We start from the raw sequence: 12,505 nt of genomic DNA, 5'->3' as shown, positions 1-12,505 counted from the left end.
GGCACGCACACCTACTGACGCTTCGTAGAATGGCTGCAATACGGAACTCTGATGCACCATGTTACAGTGAGAAGACACGAAACACATTGATTTGTTTAAAATTATTGACATTTTAACAGCAAGAAGAAAGCTTCCTAATAAAATTTGATACAATAATGAAGTGTGCTTTCAAACTCTATGTACTGTGTAGACTCTTAAATGAACGCCCTTCTCATATAAATAACCAAGTTCTAGCATATTTCTTTCCATTCCCCCAATCAGTATATTTCCGGCTGATCATTTGGGTTATTGTCAGGTATTGGTTAGAAATTTTTGTAGGTGTCGACAGTCATCGGTCGCATCACTTCACTCAAGAAACGAGGTACTGCATTTGAAAGTACATCTTTTAGTCAGTCAGCGGTTCTGCACGGATAATAGCGGCCTTGCAAGTCCTCCGCATACGAAATTAATTTCTTAAGCACTGCGATACCAGGCTGAGTCAGTCTCATAAAGATATATCACACTGGCCTCTCCCGACGTCGTCGCGTGCTGCGAAGGATACGTCTCCGTGTCTCACTATTTGGCGCTTTAATTTGATTTAAAATGCTCTTCAAGGACCAAGTTGTGCTTGTGAGGGAAAGTGGAGACAGAGAATGAAGTCTGTGTTTGTCTGATTAAGCTGAACATTACCTAGAAAAATAATTACATCTAAACTCTAAACGTCAAGTCCAGCTCTCACATGCACAGTGGGAATATCGCCGCTGGTAGGTTATGGTTGTAGCACGCATTTTGAACGTGAAGTAATACTGGCACGTGACTATTTGATCAGAGAGCAAAAGGCTGAAGAGTCTCCTTTGTTTTGGCGATCTGTGACGACTTACCCCGTCCTCGACGATATCGCTGTTGATGGTCGGTGTGTCGGCCATGACGGCGTACTTGTGGAAGAGCACCACCCAGGCCATGCTGAGGAACTTGATGCCGTGCACGCTGGTCAGTCCTGAGTTGCTGACGTGGGTCAGGGAGCGCCAGTTCTTGCGCACCGAGAACGCCAACCACGCGCTGTCTGCAAAGACAAGGGAGCGCCAGGTTAGCGGTGAAAAGCAAGCGAGGCGCCACGAGGTTTGTCAGACTGCAATGATTGCTTGTGAGGCACTGCAAAAGTTCAGTAGTGGGGAAAATACGAAAAAAAAAAGAAATTTCACCTCTATGTCCAACACTTTTCATACAGTTAGCACATCACTTGAAACTTCAAGTACGAATTCACTTTTGTTGCCACTTCGTGCGATCAATGACGCATCACACGTTCCATTCTTTGGTGATTCTGGTACACTGCCTGTGTATGATTTATGATATTGTGTACGGAAGTGGACTTCGACGGCATCAAATATTCAACACGTTGTGCTGCGCCAAAAATTATGAAATCACTAGCAGATCTCTGGGGTGTTCAAATCAACCTTCGGCTTCAGGATAGTTTTAATTCATCCTTACAGCCACCAGACGAAAATGTTCTTGTTTCACAACTCCACTTATATTGTCTTCTAAACTCGGTAGTCACAAAATACCGTCTTTAGTCAAAAATCTTGGTAGAGAAATATGCGTCAAGAATTGTGGCATTTTACATTGTAATCAACCAACCTAGATCTGAAAATGGCCGGTAACGACAGAAAACGGTCATAACCACTTGTATGTTCGCGCAGGCTGGACTGAAATAAAATAACCGATTACTATTAAAACCATTTCATTATCGTTACTTTCAATTTAAACTAACACATAAGTCTCTCATTCTTTATGGTGTTCTCGTTTCATAACTCAGTATTTTCGCGCATCTGTAAACATCCGATGTACTATTAATTCTGAAATCCTGGATGATACTACGTTAAAGTTTTCTGTTTTTACAAGAATTCTGACTTTGACATTCATGCAGTGTAATTATATGCGGCATTTGAAATACTCAGTGCCATTACTGCAATACAAGTAGTTTATTGTTCCATGAGTTGTGCGAGCCTTACCTTTCTTAATGTCCACCTTCTCGGAAAAGAACACATCGAAGACAGTGGAGCCCACTAAGGCCACTCCAAACATGACCATCAGCGCCCTGTAACAAAGAATAAATTTCTAGTTTAGAGACAGTAAATCAGAGCCAGCGCGAGGTATATTACTTTCATTGTGACAAAAGGTGAACGTTAAAATCGGATGATGCTAGATACTGCTGGAGACCAAGATGAGTGTGATGTACCATCGGAAGACCATCGCTACTGTTGGTGCTTGTTACAGTCCCAGATTCTGTTGGAGGCAAAGACACTGGCAGTGGCCCGGTACCAATCGCTCTAATGATTTCCGTATACTTTCTTTGTTTAGGCCACGTTGAAAATAACGCTGGCAGTTCGATGCTGTACTCTATCTGAGTCAGATCAATGGGAATTATTACCAGCGTCGACGTCGATTTGATTTGAGGGTGTTCAAATTAAAGGAATCTGCTGTTAAAATGAAACAAATTAACCCTTGCACAGCCTAATACGCTGGATTTTTGAATATGCCTAACACACCTAATGCTGCTTGAGTCACTGGCCTCTCTCACAAACACACGGATGTATTGATTATAAAACAAAACGTTTAAGTAGCCAATTCTCTTCCATAGTTTGTAGAATGGACGGAGGGGGAGGGGGAGGGGTGCGGGAGGTCAGGTAACTGAGTTTGGGGATGGGAATGCAGGTTGGAGAGGCTTGGTCTCGGTTTAAGGTGAGGACATTATAAGGCAGATGAAATTATGAGAGGTATGTTTGTACCTGGGGTCCGCCGTTCGTGGTCTCGCGGTAGCGTTCTTGCTTCCCGAGCACGGGGTCCTGGTTTCGATTCCCGGAGGGGTCAGGAATTTTCACCTGCCCCGAGATGAGTGGGTGTTGCTGCGTCATCATTCATCCCCATTACGGTCGAAGGAAGTCAACGGCAAACCACCTCCATTAGGACTCTGCCTAGTACGGCGGTGCCGGTCTCCCGCATCGTTCCCCTACGCACTGTCAAGAACCATGGGACTTCATTTCCATTTCCAAGTTTGTATCTCCTTCGCGAGCGCTTCGTTAGATACCAGTGATGATTTTCACGGAGATGTGCAGTCTGTAAGGCATAGTACGCGAAGTGCCCAGCCCGCCACACGTAGCTGTAATGTTTGCCATGCAAGAAGTATCCCTCGTCTGGTTCTAACAACTGTGATGTGGTTGTGTGAGGCGCCGTCCTGCTGATGAGATCCACTATCATTCATTTCGAATTCCAAATGGCGTTTTATTCTCGACACAAATATGGATATTCGGTGGTATCACCAATTAGACAATGCACGCAGAGCGAGCGCTGTGCAAATTTGGCTCCGTCCAGCTTCTCACTTACAAGCACATTGTTGATTACCGCTTCATACCATGTTGCCAGCTATGGGCGACTGTGGTGATAATATCTAAATGTTTTGCACTCTCGAAAATCTTCTAAACATAAAAGGCCATTTTTTCGCACAACAAGGCGACTAGTGCAGTGACAGAGAGAGAGAGAGAGAGAGAGAGAGAGAGAGAGAGAGAGAGAGAGAGAGAGCTACATCTACATACATACTCTGCAATCCACAATCCACCATACGGTGCGTGGCGGAGGGTACCTCGTACCACAACTAGCATATTCTCTCCCTGTTCCACTCCCAAACAGAACGAGGGAAAAATGACTGCCTATATGCCTATGTACGAACCCTAGTCTCTCTTATCTTATCTTTGTGGTCTTTCCGCGAAATACGAGTTTAAGTTGGCGGCAGTAAAATTGTACTGCAGTCAGCCTCAAATGATGGTTCTCTAAATTTCTTCAGTAGCGATTCACGAAAAGAACGCCTCCTTTCCTCCAGAGACTCCCACCCGAGATCCTGAATCATTTCCGTAACACTCGCGTGATCATCAAACCTGCCAGTAACAAATCAAGCGCCCGCCCCTGAATTGCGTCTACCTCCTCCCTCAATCCGACCTGATAGGGATCCCAAACGCTCGAGCAGTACTCAAGAATAGGTCGTATTAGTGTTTTATAAGCGGTCTCATTTACAGATGAAACACATCTTCCCAAAATTCTATCAATGAACCGAAGACGACTATCCGCCTTCCCCACAACTGTCATTACATGCTTGTCCCACTTCATATCGCTCTGCAATGTTACGCCCAAATATTTAATCGACGTGACTGTGTCAAGCGCTACACTACTAATGGAGTATTCAAACATTACGGGATTCTTTTTCCTATTCATCTGCATTAATTTACATTTATCTATATTTAGAGTTAGCTACCATTCTTTACACCAATCACAAATCCTGTCCAAGTCATCTTGTATCCTCCTACAGTTGCCGGCCGCGGTGGTCTAGCGGTTCTGGCGCTGCAGTCCGGTACCGCGGGACTGCTACGGTCGCAGGTTCGAATCCTGCCTCGGGCATGGGTGTGTGTGATGTCCTTAGGTTAGTTAGGTTTAAGTAGTTCTAAGTTCTAGGGGACTTATGACCTAAGATGTTGAGTCCCATAGTGCTCAGAGCCATTTGAACCATCCTCCTACAGTCACTCAACGATGACACCTTCCCGTACACCACAGCATCATCAGCAAACAGCCGCATATTGCTATCCATCCAATCCAAAAGATCATTTATGTAAATAGAAAACAACAGCGGACCTACCTCACTTCCCTGGGGCACTCCAGATGATACCCTCATCTCCGATGAACACTCACCATCGAGGACAACGTACTGGGTTCTATTACTTAAGAAGTCTTCGAGGCACTCAAATACTTGGGAACCAATCCCATATGCTCGTACCTTAGTTAGGAGTCTGCAGTGGGGCACCGAGTCAAACGCTTTCCGGAAGTCAAGGAATATGGCATCCGTCTAATACCCTTCATCCATGGTTCGCAAGATATCATGTGAAAAAAGGGCGAGTTGCCTTTCGCAGGACCGATGCTTTCTAAAGCCGTGCTGATGCATGGACAGCAACTTCTCTGTCTCAAGGAAATTCATTATATTCGAACTGAGAATGTGTTCGAGAATCCTCCAACAAACCGATGTTAAGGATATTGGTCTGTAATTTTGAGGATCCGTCCTTCTACCCTTCTTATACACAGGCGTCACCTGCACTTTTTTCCAGTCGCTCAGGACTTTACGTTGGGCAAGAGATTCGCGATAAATGCAAGCTAAGTAAGGAGCCAATGCAGTAGAGTAGTCTCTGTAAAACCGAATTGGAACGCATCGGGACCTGGCGATTTATTTATTTCAACCCATTCAGCTGCTTCACAACCCCAGGGATGTCTATCACTATGTTCTCCATACGGGAATCTGTACGAGACTCAAACGGCGGTATGTTTGTACGATCCTCCTGCGGGAAAGATTTCTCAAATGCTAAATTTAAAATTTCAACTTTCGTTTTGCTGTCTCCCGTTGCCAGGCCAGACTGATCAGTGAGTGACTGCGAGCTAGATTGAAGTAAGTTCTTTTATTTGACATAGACGCTGAGGAAGTAGAAGAAGAACAGGTGATGGTGGGGGTACTCACACGAAGCACCAGTCTGCGGGCTCCAAGGGCATGCCGTCGGCGGTGGCGCAGTCATCCGGCGAGATGTGGACGCTAGCGTCCTGACCCAGTGCAGCGGGCAAAGCCACCATCAGCTGCGCCGACACGTCGCTCGCCGAGCACGTCGCTGGCACGCACGTACCCCAACGCAGGCGCCGCCCGTCAGCCGCACCCTGCAACACGTAGACCGCGCTCCAGTCCGAGCACACTGCTAGCAACAGCAGTTCTCATCGATACCTCCAACACTCGGCCCACTACCCTCAGCCGTTCATCGAGAGCACTCTCTACCTCGGAATACACAATCCGATGTAATGAGGAAGTCGCCACTAGATACAACGATAATCGGAGCTGCCAATGTGAAAGGAGGCGGGGACTACTGTGTTGTCAGTAGAGAAGCAGTAACAGAAGAATTGATGGGTCAGGAGAGCTCATGGACTTCGAACGTGGGTCTAAATAACAGCTAAACTAAGACTAGGCAGACCTCGTGTACTGACGGACGGGCAGTGGCGAACATGGCGGATGGTGGCTGTGAAGATCGCATGAAATCATTGGAAGGAATTACTCGTGAGCTCAAAGTGCCACGAGCGATCCATCTAACACAATGGCTGTGCGTGATGGTCAGTCAGTGTAAAGTGACGCTTCAGGCGGTGTAAAGAGCGACGCCAGTGAGCAATGTATGAGTGGAAACAAGTGATTTGGAGTGATGCATCACAATATTGCGTATGACAATCCAGTGGAAGGGTATGGCCTTAGTGAATGCCTCATATCAGGTGCAGTGCAAACAGTGAGACACGGAGGAGTGGTGTACGGGGCAGGGACGTTTTTCTTGCTTAGGATTTGATCCATTTATTGCACTTAAGGAATAACTGGATTAGGAACCATACGAAGACAAATGGTTCAAATGGCTCTGAGCACTATGGGACGTAACTTCTGAGGTCATCAGTCCCCTAGAACTTAGAACTACTTAATCCTAACTAACCTAAGGACATCACACACATCCATGCCCGAGGCAGGATTCGAACCTGCGACCGTAGCGGTCTCGCGGTTCCAGACTGTAGCGCCTAGAACAGCTCGGCCACCCTGGCCGGCATACGAAGACATTTTACAGCATGGTGTACTGTGTACAGTAGAGGAAAAGTTTAGAAGTGACGATTGTATCGTCATGACTATGCACTCTGTCTAAAGCAGCATCTTTGAGGGAATGGTTTGTGGACAATAATATTACTGAAATGGACTGCCATGCCGGTAGTCTCCACCTGAATCAGTGGAACACCTTCGTGGCTGGTAAGAATGTCGATATCGCTCCAAATACCAGCATTGCTACTTTCGATGGTTTCGGCTTTTGAGTAATAATGGATTGCCATTCCTTCACAGGTTTCAGACAGTTGACTGAAAGTGTCCCCAGTAGGATTCAGGCTGTTGTAAAGGCGAAGGCCGGACACTCGCCATATTGACGTCCACTAATAAGTGTCTGGATACTTTTGTTCAGATACTGTACTTTTAATTTATTATACTGGTGATTGGTCTCCGAAGCTGTGGATTAAAGAACTTGAAAAATTGCAACAACTGACCACTTCCTCTATATCCTTATTAACGGTAATATGCGTTTTGGGTCTTTACTCATCTAATATCGAAGTGCAAGTCTTAGAAAGCTGTGTGGCCATCGAGCATGTGAATGCTGACTCACTTCCCTTTACAGGTTTCCAAGTTAACGCCTCTAAATTACAAACAGACTTAGTTGCACAGAAAAGACTTATAAACCTCAGTTCAGGGAATGTAGATGGGTAGGTCACATAACTAATGAGGAGGTAGTACTGAACAGAATTGGGGAGAAGAGAAATTTGTGGCACAATTTGACTAGAAGAAGGAATCGGTTGGTAGGACATGTTCTGAGGCATCACGGAATCACCAATTTAGTATTGGAGGGCAGCGTGGAGGGTAAAAATCGAAGAGGGAGACCAAGAGATGAATACACTAAGCAGATTCAGAAGGATGTAGGTTGCAGTAGGTACTGGGAGATGAAGAAGCTTGTACAGGATAGAGTAGCATGGAGAGCTGCATCAAACCAGTCTCTGGGCTGAAGACCATAACAACAACGATTACAGTATTGGTGAAAAATCAGTGGAAACACTAACCACTGTCAAGTACCTAGGTGTAACCATCCACAACACCCTAGAGTGGAATGACCACACAAAACAAATTATACGAGAGCTATTTGGAAAGTAAGGTCCGATTGGTCGCGAAGTGGGGAAAAACGACAGTGAAAGTCCAATCAAGCTTTGCACAAACGTACTGGGCAGTATCTCTAATAAGCCTGTCGATCGCGTCACATCGCTCTTTTCAGTTCTGAGCACACAGTGAACACGTAAAGAGGTCTAAAACAATAAGCGTATCCCACAAAGTACGAGTGCAGGCTGAGAGGTTTCGCCTGATATCATGCAACCCCAAATAACGCAACTGTCAGGCATTTCCTACCAACTCTCGACCTCACACTGCAGGGCCACTGAGGGCGTGCCTGCAGCGTTTTCAGTGGGAGGTGTTTGATCGCCCCCCGTACAACCCGGACTCGCCTCCCTCTGAAGTTCATCTCTGCTTACATGAACCACTGGCGCAGAGACGTGTCGGAAAGCACAGACGGCTGTCTTCTATAACGACGATATTGATAAAGTTGTATAACGCTACGATAAATGTCTAAGCAGGCGCAGGTGCGATGTAGAGAAGTAGATGGAAGATGTCGCAAACAAAACATTTTTTATTTTCACTGTGGTTTCCATTTCACGACCGATCGGACTTTACTTTCCGAATAGTCATTGTAGGAAAAGGAGATACCAGGCTGCGATTCATCAAAAAAACGTTAAAAATGCAATTCACTTACGAAAGAAGTGGCATGCAAAACGCTTTGTTCTGACGATTCTTAAGTACTGCTCATCGGTGTGGGACCGTCACCGGGATGGACTGAGAGAAGAGATAGACAACATCCAATGAAGAGTGATGCGTTTCGTTATGGGATCGTTTCGTCGGCGCGAGAGCTTTACAGACATGACCAACAAATTCCAGTATCAGACGCTACTAGAAAGGCGTTGCTTATCACGGAGAGGTTTACTATTGAAATTCCGAGGGAGTACGTCATGGGAAAAGTCGGGCAACATAGTACTGCACTACTTCCCTCATACGTGTCGCGTTGCGAAATGACGGCTTCGAGAAAATCTCAGAAATTAGAGTTAATATGAAGCATTACCAAAAGTAATTCGTCCCTCGCGTTATTAGAGAGTGTAATACGAAAGGGCGGGGGGGGGGGGGGGGGGCGGGAGATAGTGGCATCAGAAGAACACTCCACCACTCAGGTGGCGCAGAGTGTAGATAAATGTAGAGATAAGTGACTCACCCCTGAGAGGTGCACCGTGGCGAGGCAGTAGCGGGCCTTGAAGGCGGGCCCCCTGGTCTGCACGCACTGGTCGTAGGCGCCCAGCAGGTCTGTGTTGCCGGAGAGCACCCCCGGCGCCAGCCGCCGGTTGGACGCGTCCACCACTGCAACACCCGCCACCTCTACCTCAGACTATGTCCAGCAGCATACGAGCCGCGAAGTGCAGCGGCGTCACATCTCGCGCCTTCCACGCATACTACTTTCTAGTAGCTTTAGTCAGTTAATGTCGTGACCGCGTTACCTGTATGTCGTGTGTGTTGCATACCTATCTGTCGTTACATCATAACAATAACTTTTTTTTACGTTTGCGATCGGTATCTTACTAAATGTCCCTAAAAAGTGGAAGCAGTGAAACGTCTAGAAATTAAGTCGGGGTTTATAAAGGACCACGTAAGCTGTGGAAAATTTTTGTTCTACATCATTATTCTCTTGTTTGATACTTAAAAATAAACAGCATTTACAGTGAAACTGAAATTGTCAATGTTTAATTCAGGCTTTATTCGAAAATTGTTGATTTTGGTACATGAAACAGAGGGATATTGTAGTAATAATAAAGAAAACAATGTAGATTTATCATACAGCGCTAGAAAACACAATTTCCTCGATAAAATGTAAAATAAAAAAAAAATTCAAAACGAAAATATATCAGATATCGCTTCAATACTTCGTTGAAACTATATAAAAGTGTTTCAGTTTTTAAATAACATTTGTATTTATCAATAACAACAGGAAACTCCTGCTTTTGATCATGAACATTCGATTAAGTAAAATATATCCTTACAGAATATAAATTATAATTGATAAGTAATAACAATTATTTGATCGCATAACGTCCACGCTTTTATGAAACCAAAGCAATTACATTTGATGTCAGTACAGGTTACATTCTATTGGCTGCAAAATAACTTATATACCGGGTGATCAAGAAGTCAATATAAATTTGAAAACTTAATAAACCACGGAATAATGTAGATAGAGAGGTAAAAATTGACACATATGCTTCGAATGAATGAGTTTTTATTAGGACAAAAAAAAAAAACAAAGTTCACAAAATGTCCGACAGATGGCGCTGGACAGCAAAACGTCAGTGACTGCTACCTTGACGGGTGAGAGGTACGCCGATATGTACAGAATCGCATCATCCCCAGCCTGGCTGATAAACACCTGCTGGAACGTACGATGTTTATGCAGGATGGAGCTCCACCCCATATTGCTAGACGCGTGAAAGATCTCTTGCGCGCGTCGTTTGGTGATGATAGTGTGTTCAGCCGCCACATTCGTCATGTTTGGCCTCCCAGATCCCCAGACCTCAGTCCGTGAGATTATTGCCTTCGGGGTTACCTGAAGTCGCAAGTGTATCGTGATCGACCGACATCTCTAGGGATGCTGCAAGACAACATCCGACGCCAATGCCTCACCATAACTCCGGACATGCTTTACGGTGCTGTTCACTACATTATTCCTCGACTACAGCTATTGTTGTGGAATGATGGTGGACATATTGAGCATTTCCTGTAAAGAACATCTTTGTTATGCTAATTATTGCTATTCTGATCAGGTGAAGCGCCATCTGTCGGACAGTTTTTGAACTTTTGTATTTTTTTTTTGGTTCTAATAAAACCACATGTGTGTGAATTTGTACCTCTCTGTCTACATTATTCCGTGATTTATTCAGTTTTCAAATTTATACTGACTTTTTGATCACCCGGTATATTCTACCAATCCTACCGACAATCCTATCATTTACTCCGTCATTTAAGTAGTGTACCAAAACTACCGAACTGTAGTTTTGGTAGAGCACAACTCTAGTTTCAGCCAGACGCCAACGTTGTAAGATCTCAGTGCTTTCGTGAAATAGCGCTGCTGAGAACACATCATCTGACGGGGTAGAAGTCTGTTACTCCACACAATAGTGTAGTTTGTGAAACATTGAAATTTACATCTTTTCAAGGTATAATATGTGCCAATTAAATTCATTCGGAAGACCAAACGAAAACATTTAGTAAATAATTCATCAGATTTTTAAAATTTATCGTATTCTGCATCCACTAGTATACCGAGTATCTAGTTCTCCCTTTACGTGCATCGTTTCTCGTTTTAATAACTTGTCCGCCGCTCGTGGTCTCGCGGTAGCGTTCTCGCTTACCGAGCACGGGGTCCCGGGTTCGATTCCCGGCGGGGTCAGGGATTTTCACCTGCCTCGAGATGACTGGGTGTTTGTGTTGTCCTCATCATTTCATCATCATCCAGGAAAGTGGCGAAATTGGACTGAGCAAAGATTGGGTAATTGTACGGGCGCTGATAACCACGCAGTTGAGCGCCCCACAAACCAAACATCATCATCATCGTTTTAATAACTTAATTTTCTACTCAATGTTGAAGGTTCCACGGGAATGTGAGAACGATACGCTTCATCAGCGGAATGTAGCGGATTTAGCTGCAACAATAAAATATATTAAAATAATATGAGGGACGCATGGTATAATATTTCAAGAAACTCTTTTTCCCTTTACTGTAACCACAGAGGTCTCTGACGAGAGTCAAACTGGTGAATGCGGAACTTGCGAGAATGACACGAAAGACCAACTAGTCTGCGTCTACCCCTGCTGCATTCGAAAGGTTTCCCTTTAACAGTCACAGATGTAAGTGGGTTGCCATTTACGTCACTACGAAGAAAGACCTAGAAAATAAATGTCAAAGTAACTGGGGAACGGCAGCATACGATTCGCTATGAACATTTCACATAACATCCCTACAAATTGTTAAAGACAGGTATGTCAAAACTGACTGATTCAAATTGTGACCCGCTGATATTGTAGTCAAGTGACACTAGATTTTCTCGTTTCGTAAAGTGCAAAAACTTGGCACCACTTTTAAATTGTATCAAGATGTGATTTGACATTCGTGCAGCTTTTTTTCTTACTATAGATAACTGCAACATCTGCGAAAAGTCAGAGTTTACTATTGATGTTATCTGATAACCCATTGATGTACAAATTGAACAGCTAGGATCCCAACACTTCCCTGGGGCACGAATGAATTTACTTCTGCACCTGTTGCGGACTTGCGAACGCACGTTCTCGCCACAAAGAATTCCTCAGTCCAGACACAAATTTCGTTTCACGGCCCCACATGATTGTACTTTTAATTATAAGCATTGGTGTATCACTGAGTCAAATGCTTTTCGAAAGTCGGGAAATACTGCATCTACCTGGTTGCTTTGATCCGTGGCTTTCAGGATGTCATACGAGAATAGCGTGAATTGGATATTCATGACCGACGTTTACGAAATTTATGCTAGTGCAGCTCAGAATACGTTCTAAGATTCAGTACAGATAAACAAGGTGTTTCAAATGTCATGTCGTATACGACAAAGTCTACATTAGTGATTCAGTTGTCTTCTCTCATAGGACAAAGTTGTATTCAAGGATATGACAGGAAGGGCCATTCGAAGCAAAGAAGTCTAGTAAATATGGGCATTAAAATGCACACTTTAAGACCTCTGAGCTCTCCTTCGTCTTCGATACTGTGAAACA

At 44.5% G+C, this 12,505-nt stretch overlaps 1 protein-coding gene across 1 annotated transcript in view; it reads right to left on the bottom strand.

Moving 5' to 3' along the window:
* The window catches only part of LOC126094778 (O-acyltransferase like protein-like), a 38,582-nt gene that overhangs the window by 21,395 nt on the left and 4,682 nt on the right, over window positions 1-12,505 (bottom strand). The window contains exons 2-5 of the mRNA XM_049909334.1: window positions 8,931-9,073; window positions 5,528-5,718; window positions 1,989-2,074; window positions 861-1,042 (exon numbers count right to left, since the gene is read on the bottom strand). Coding sequence (XP_049765291.1) covers window positions 861-1,042; window positions 1,989-2,074; window positions 5,528-5,718; window positions 8,931-9,073 — 602 coding nt within the window. The remainder of the gene's footprint in view (window positions 1-860; window positions 1,043-1,988; window positions 2,075-5,527; window positions 5,719-8,930; window positions 9,074-12,505) is intronic.

This window comes from Schistocerca cancellata, chromosome 8, assembly GCF_023864275.1.
Source record: "Schistocerca cancellata isolate TAMUIC-IGC-003103 chromosome 8, iqSchCanc2.1, whole genome shotgun sequence".
Classification (NCBI taxonomy): Eukaryota; Metazoa; Arthropoda; class Insecta; order Orthoptera; family Acrididae; genus Schistocerca; species Schistocerca cancellata.
The sequence above is the reverse complement of the archived record's forward strand: the minus strand, read 5'-3'. Positions and strand labels throughout refer to the sequence as shown.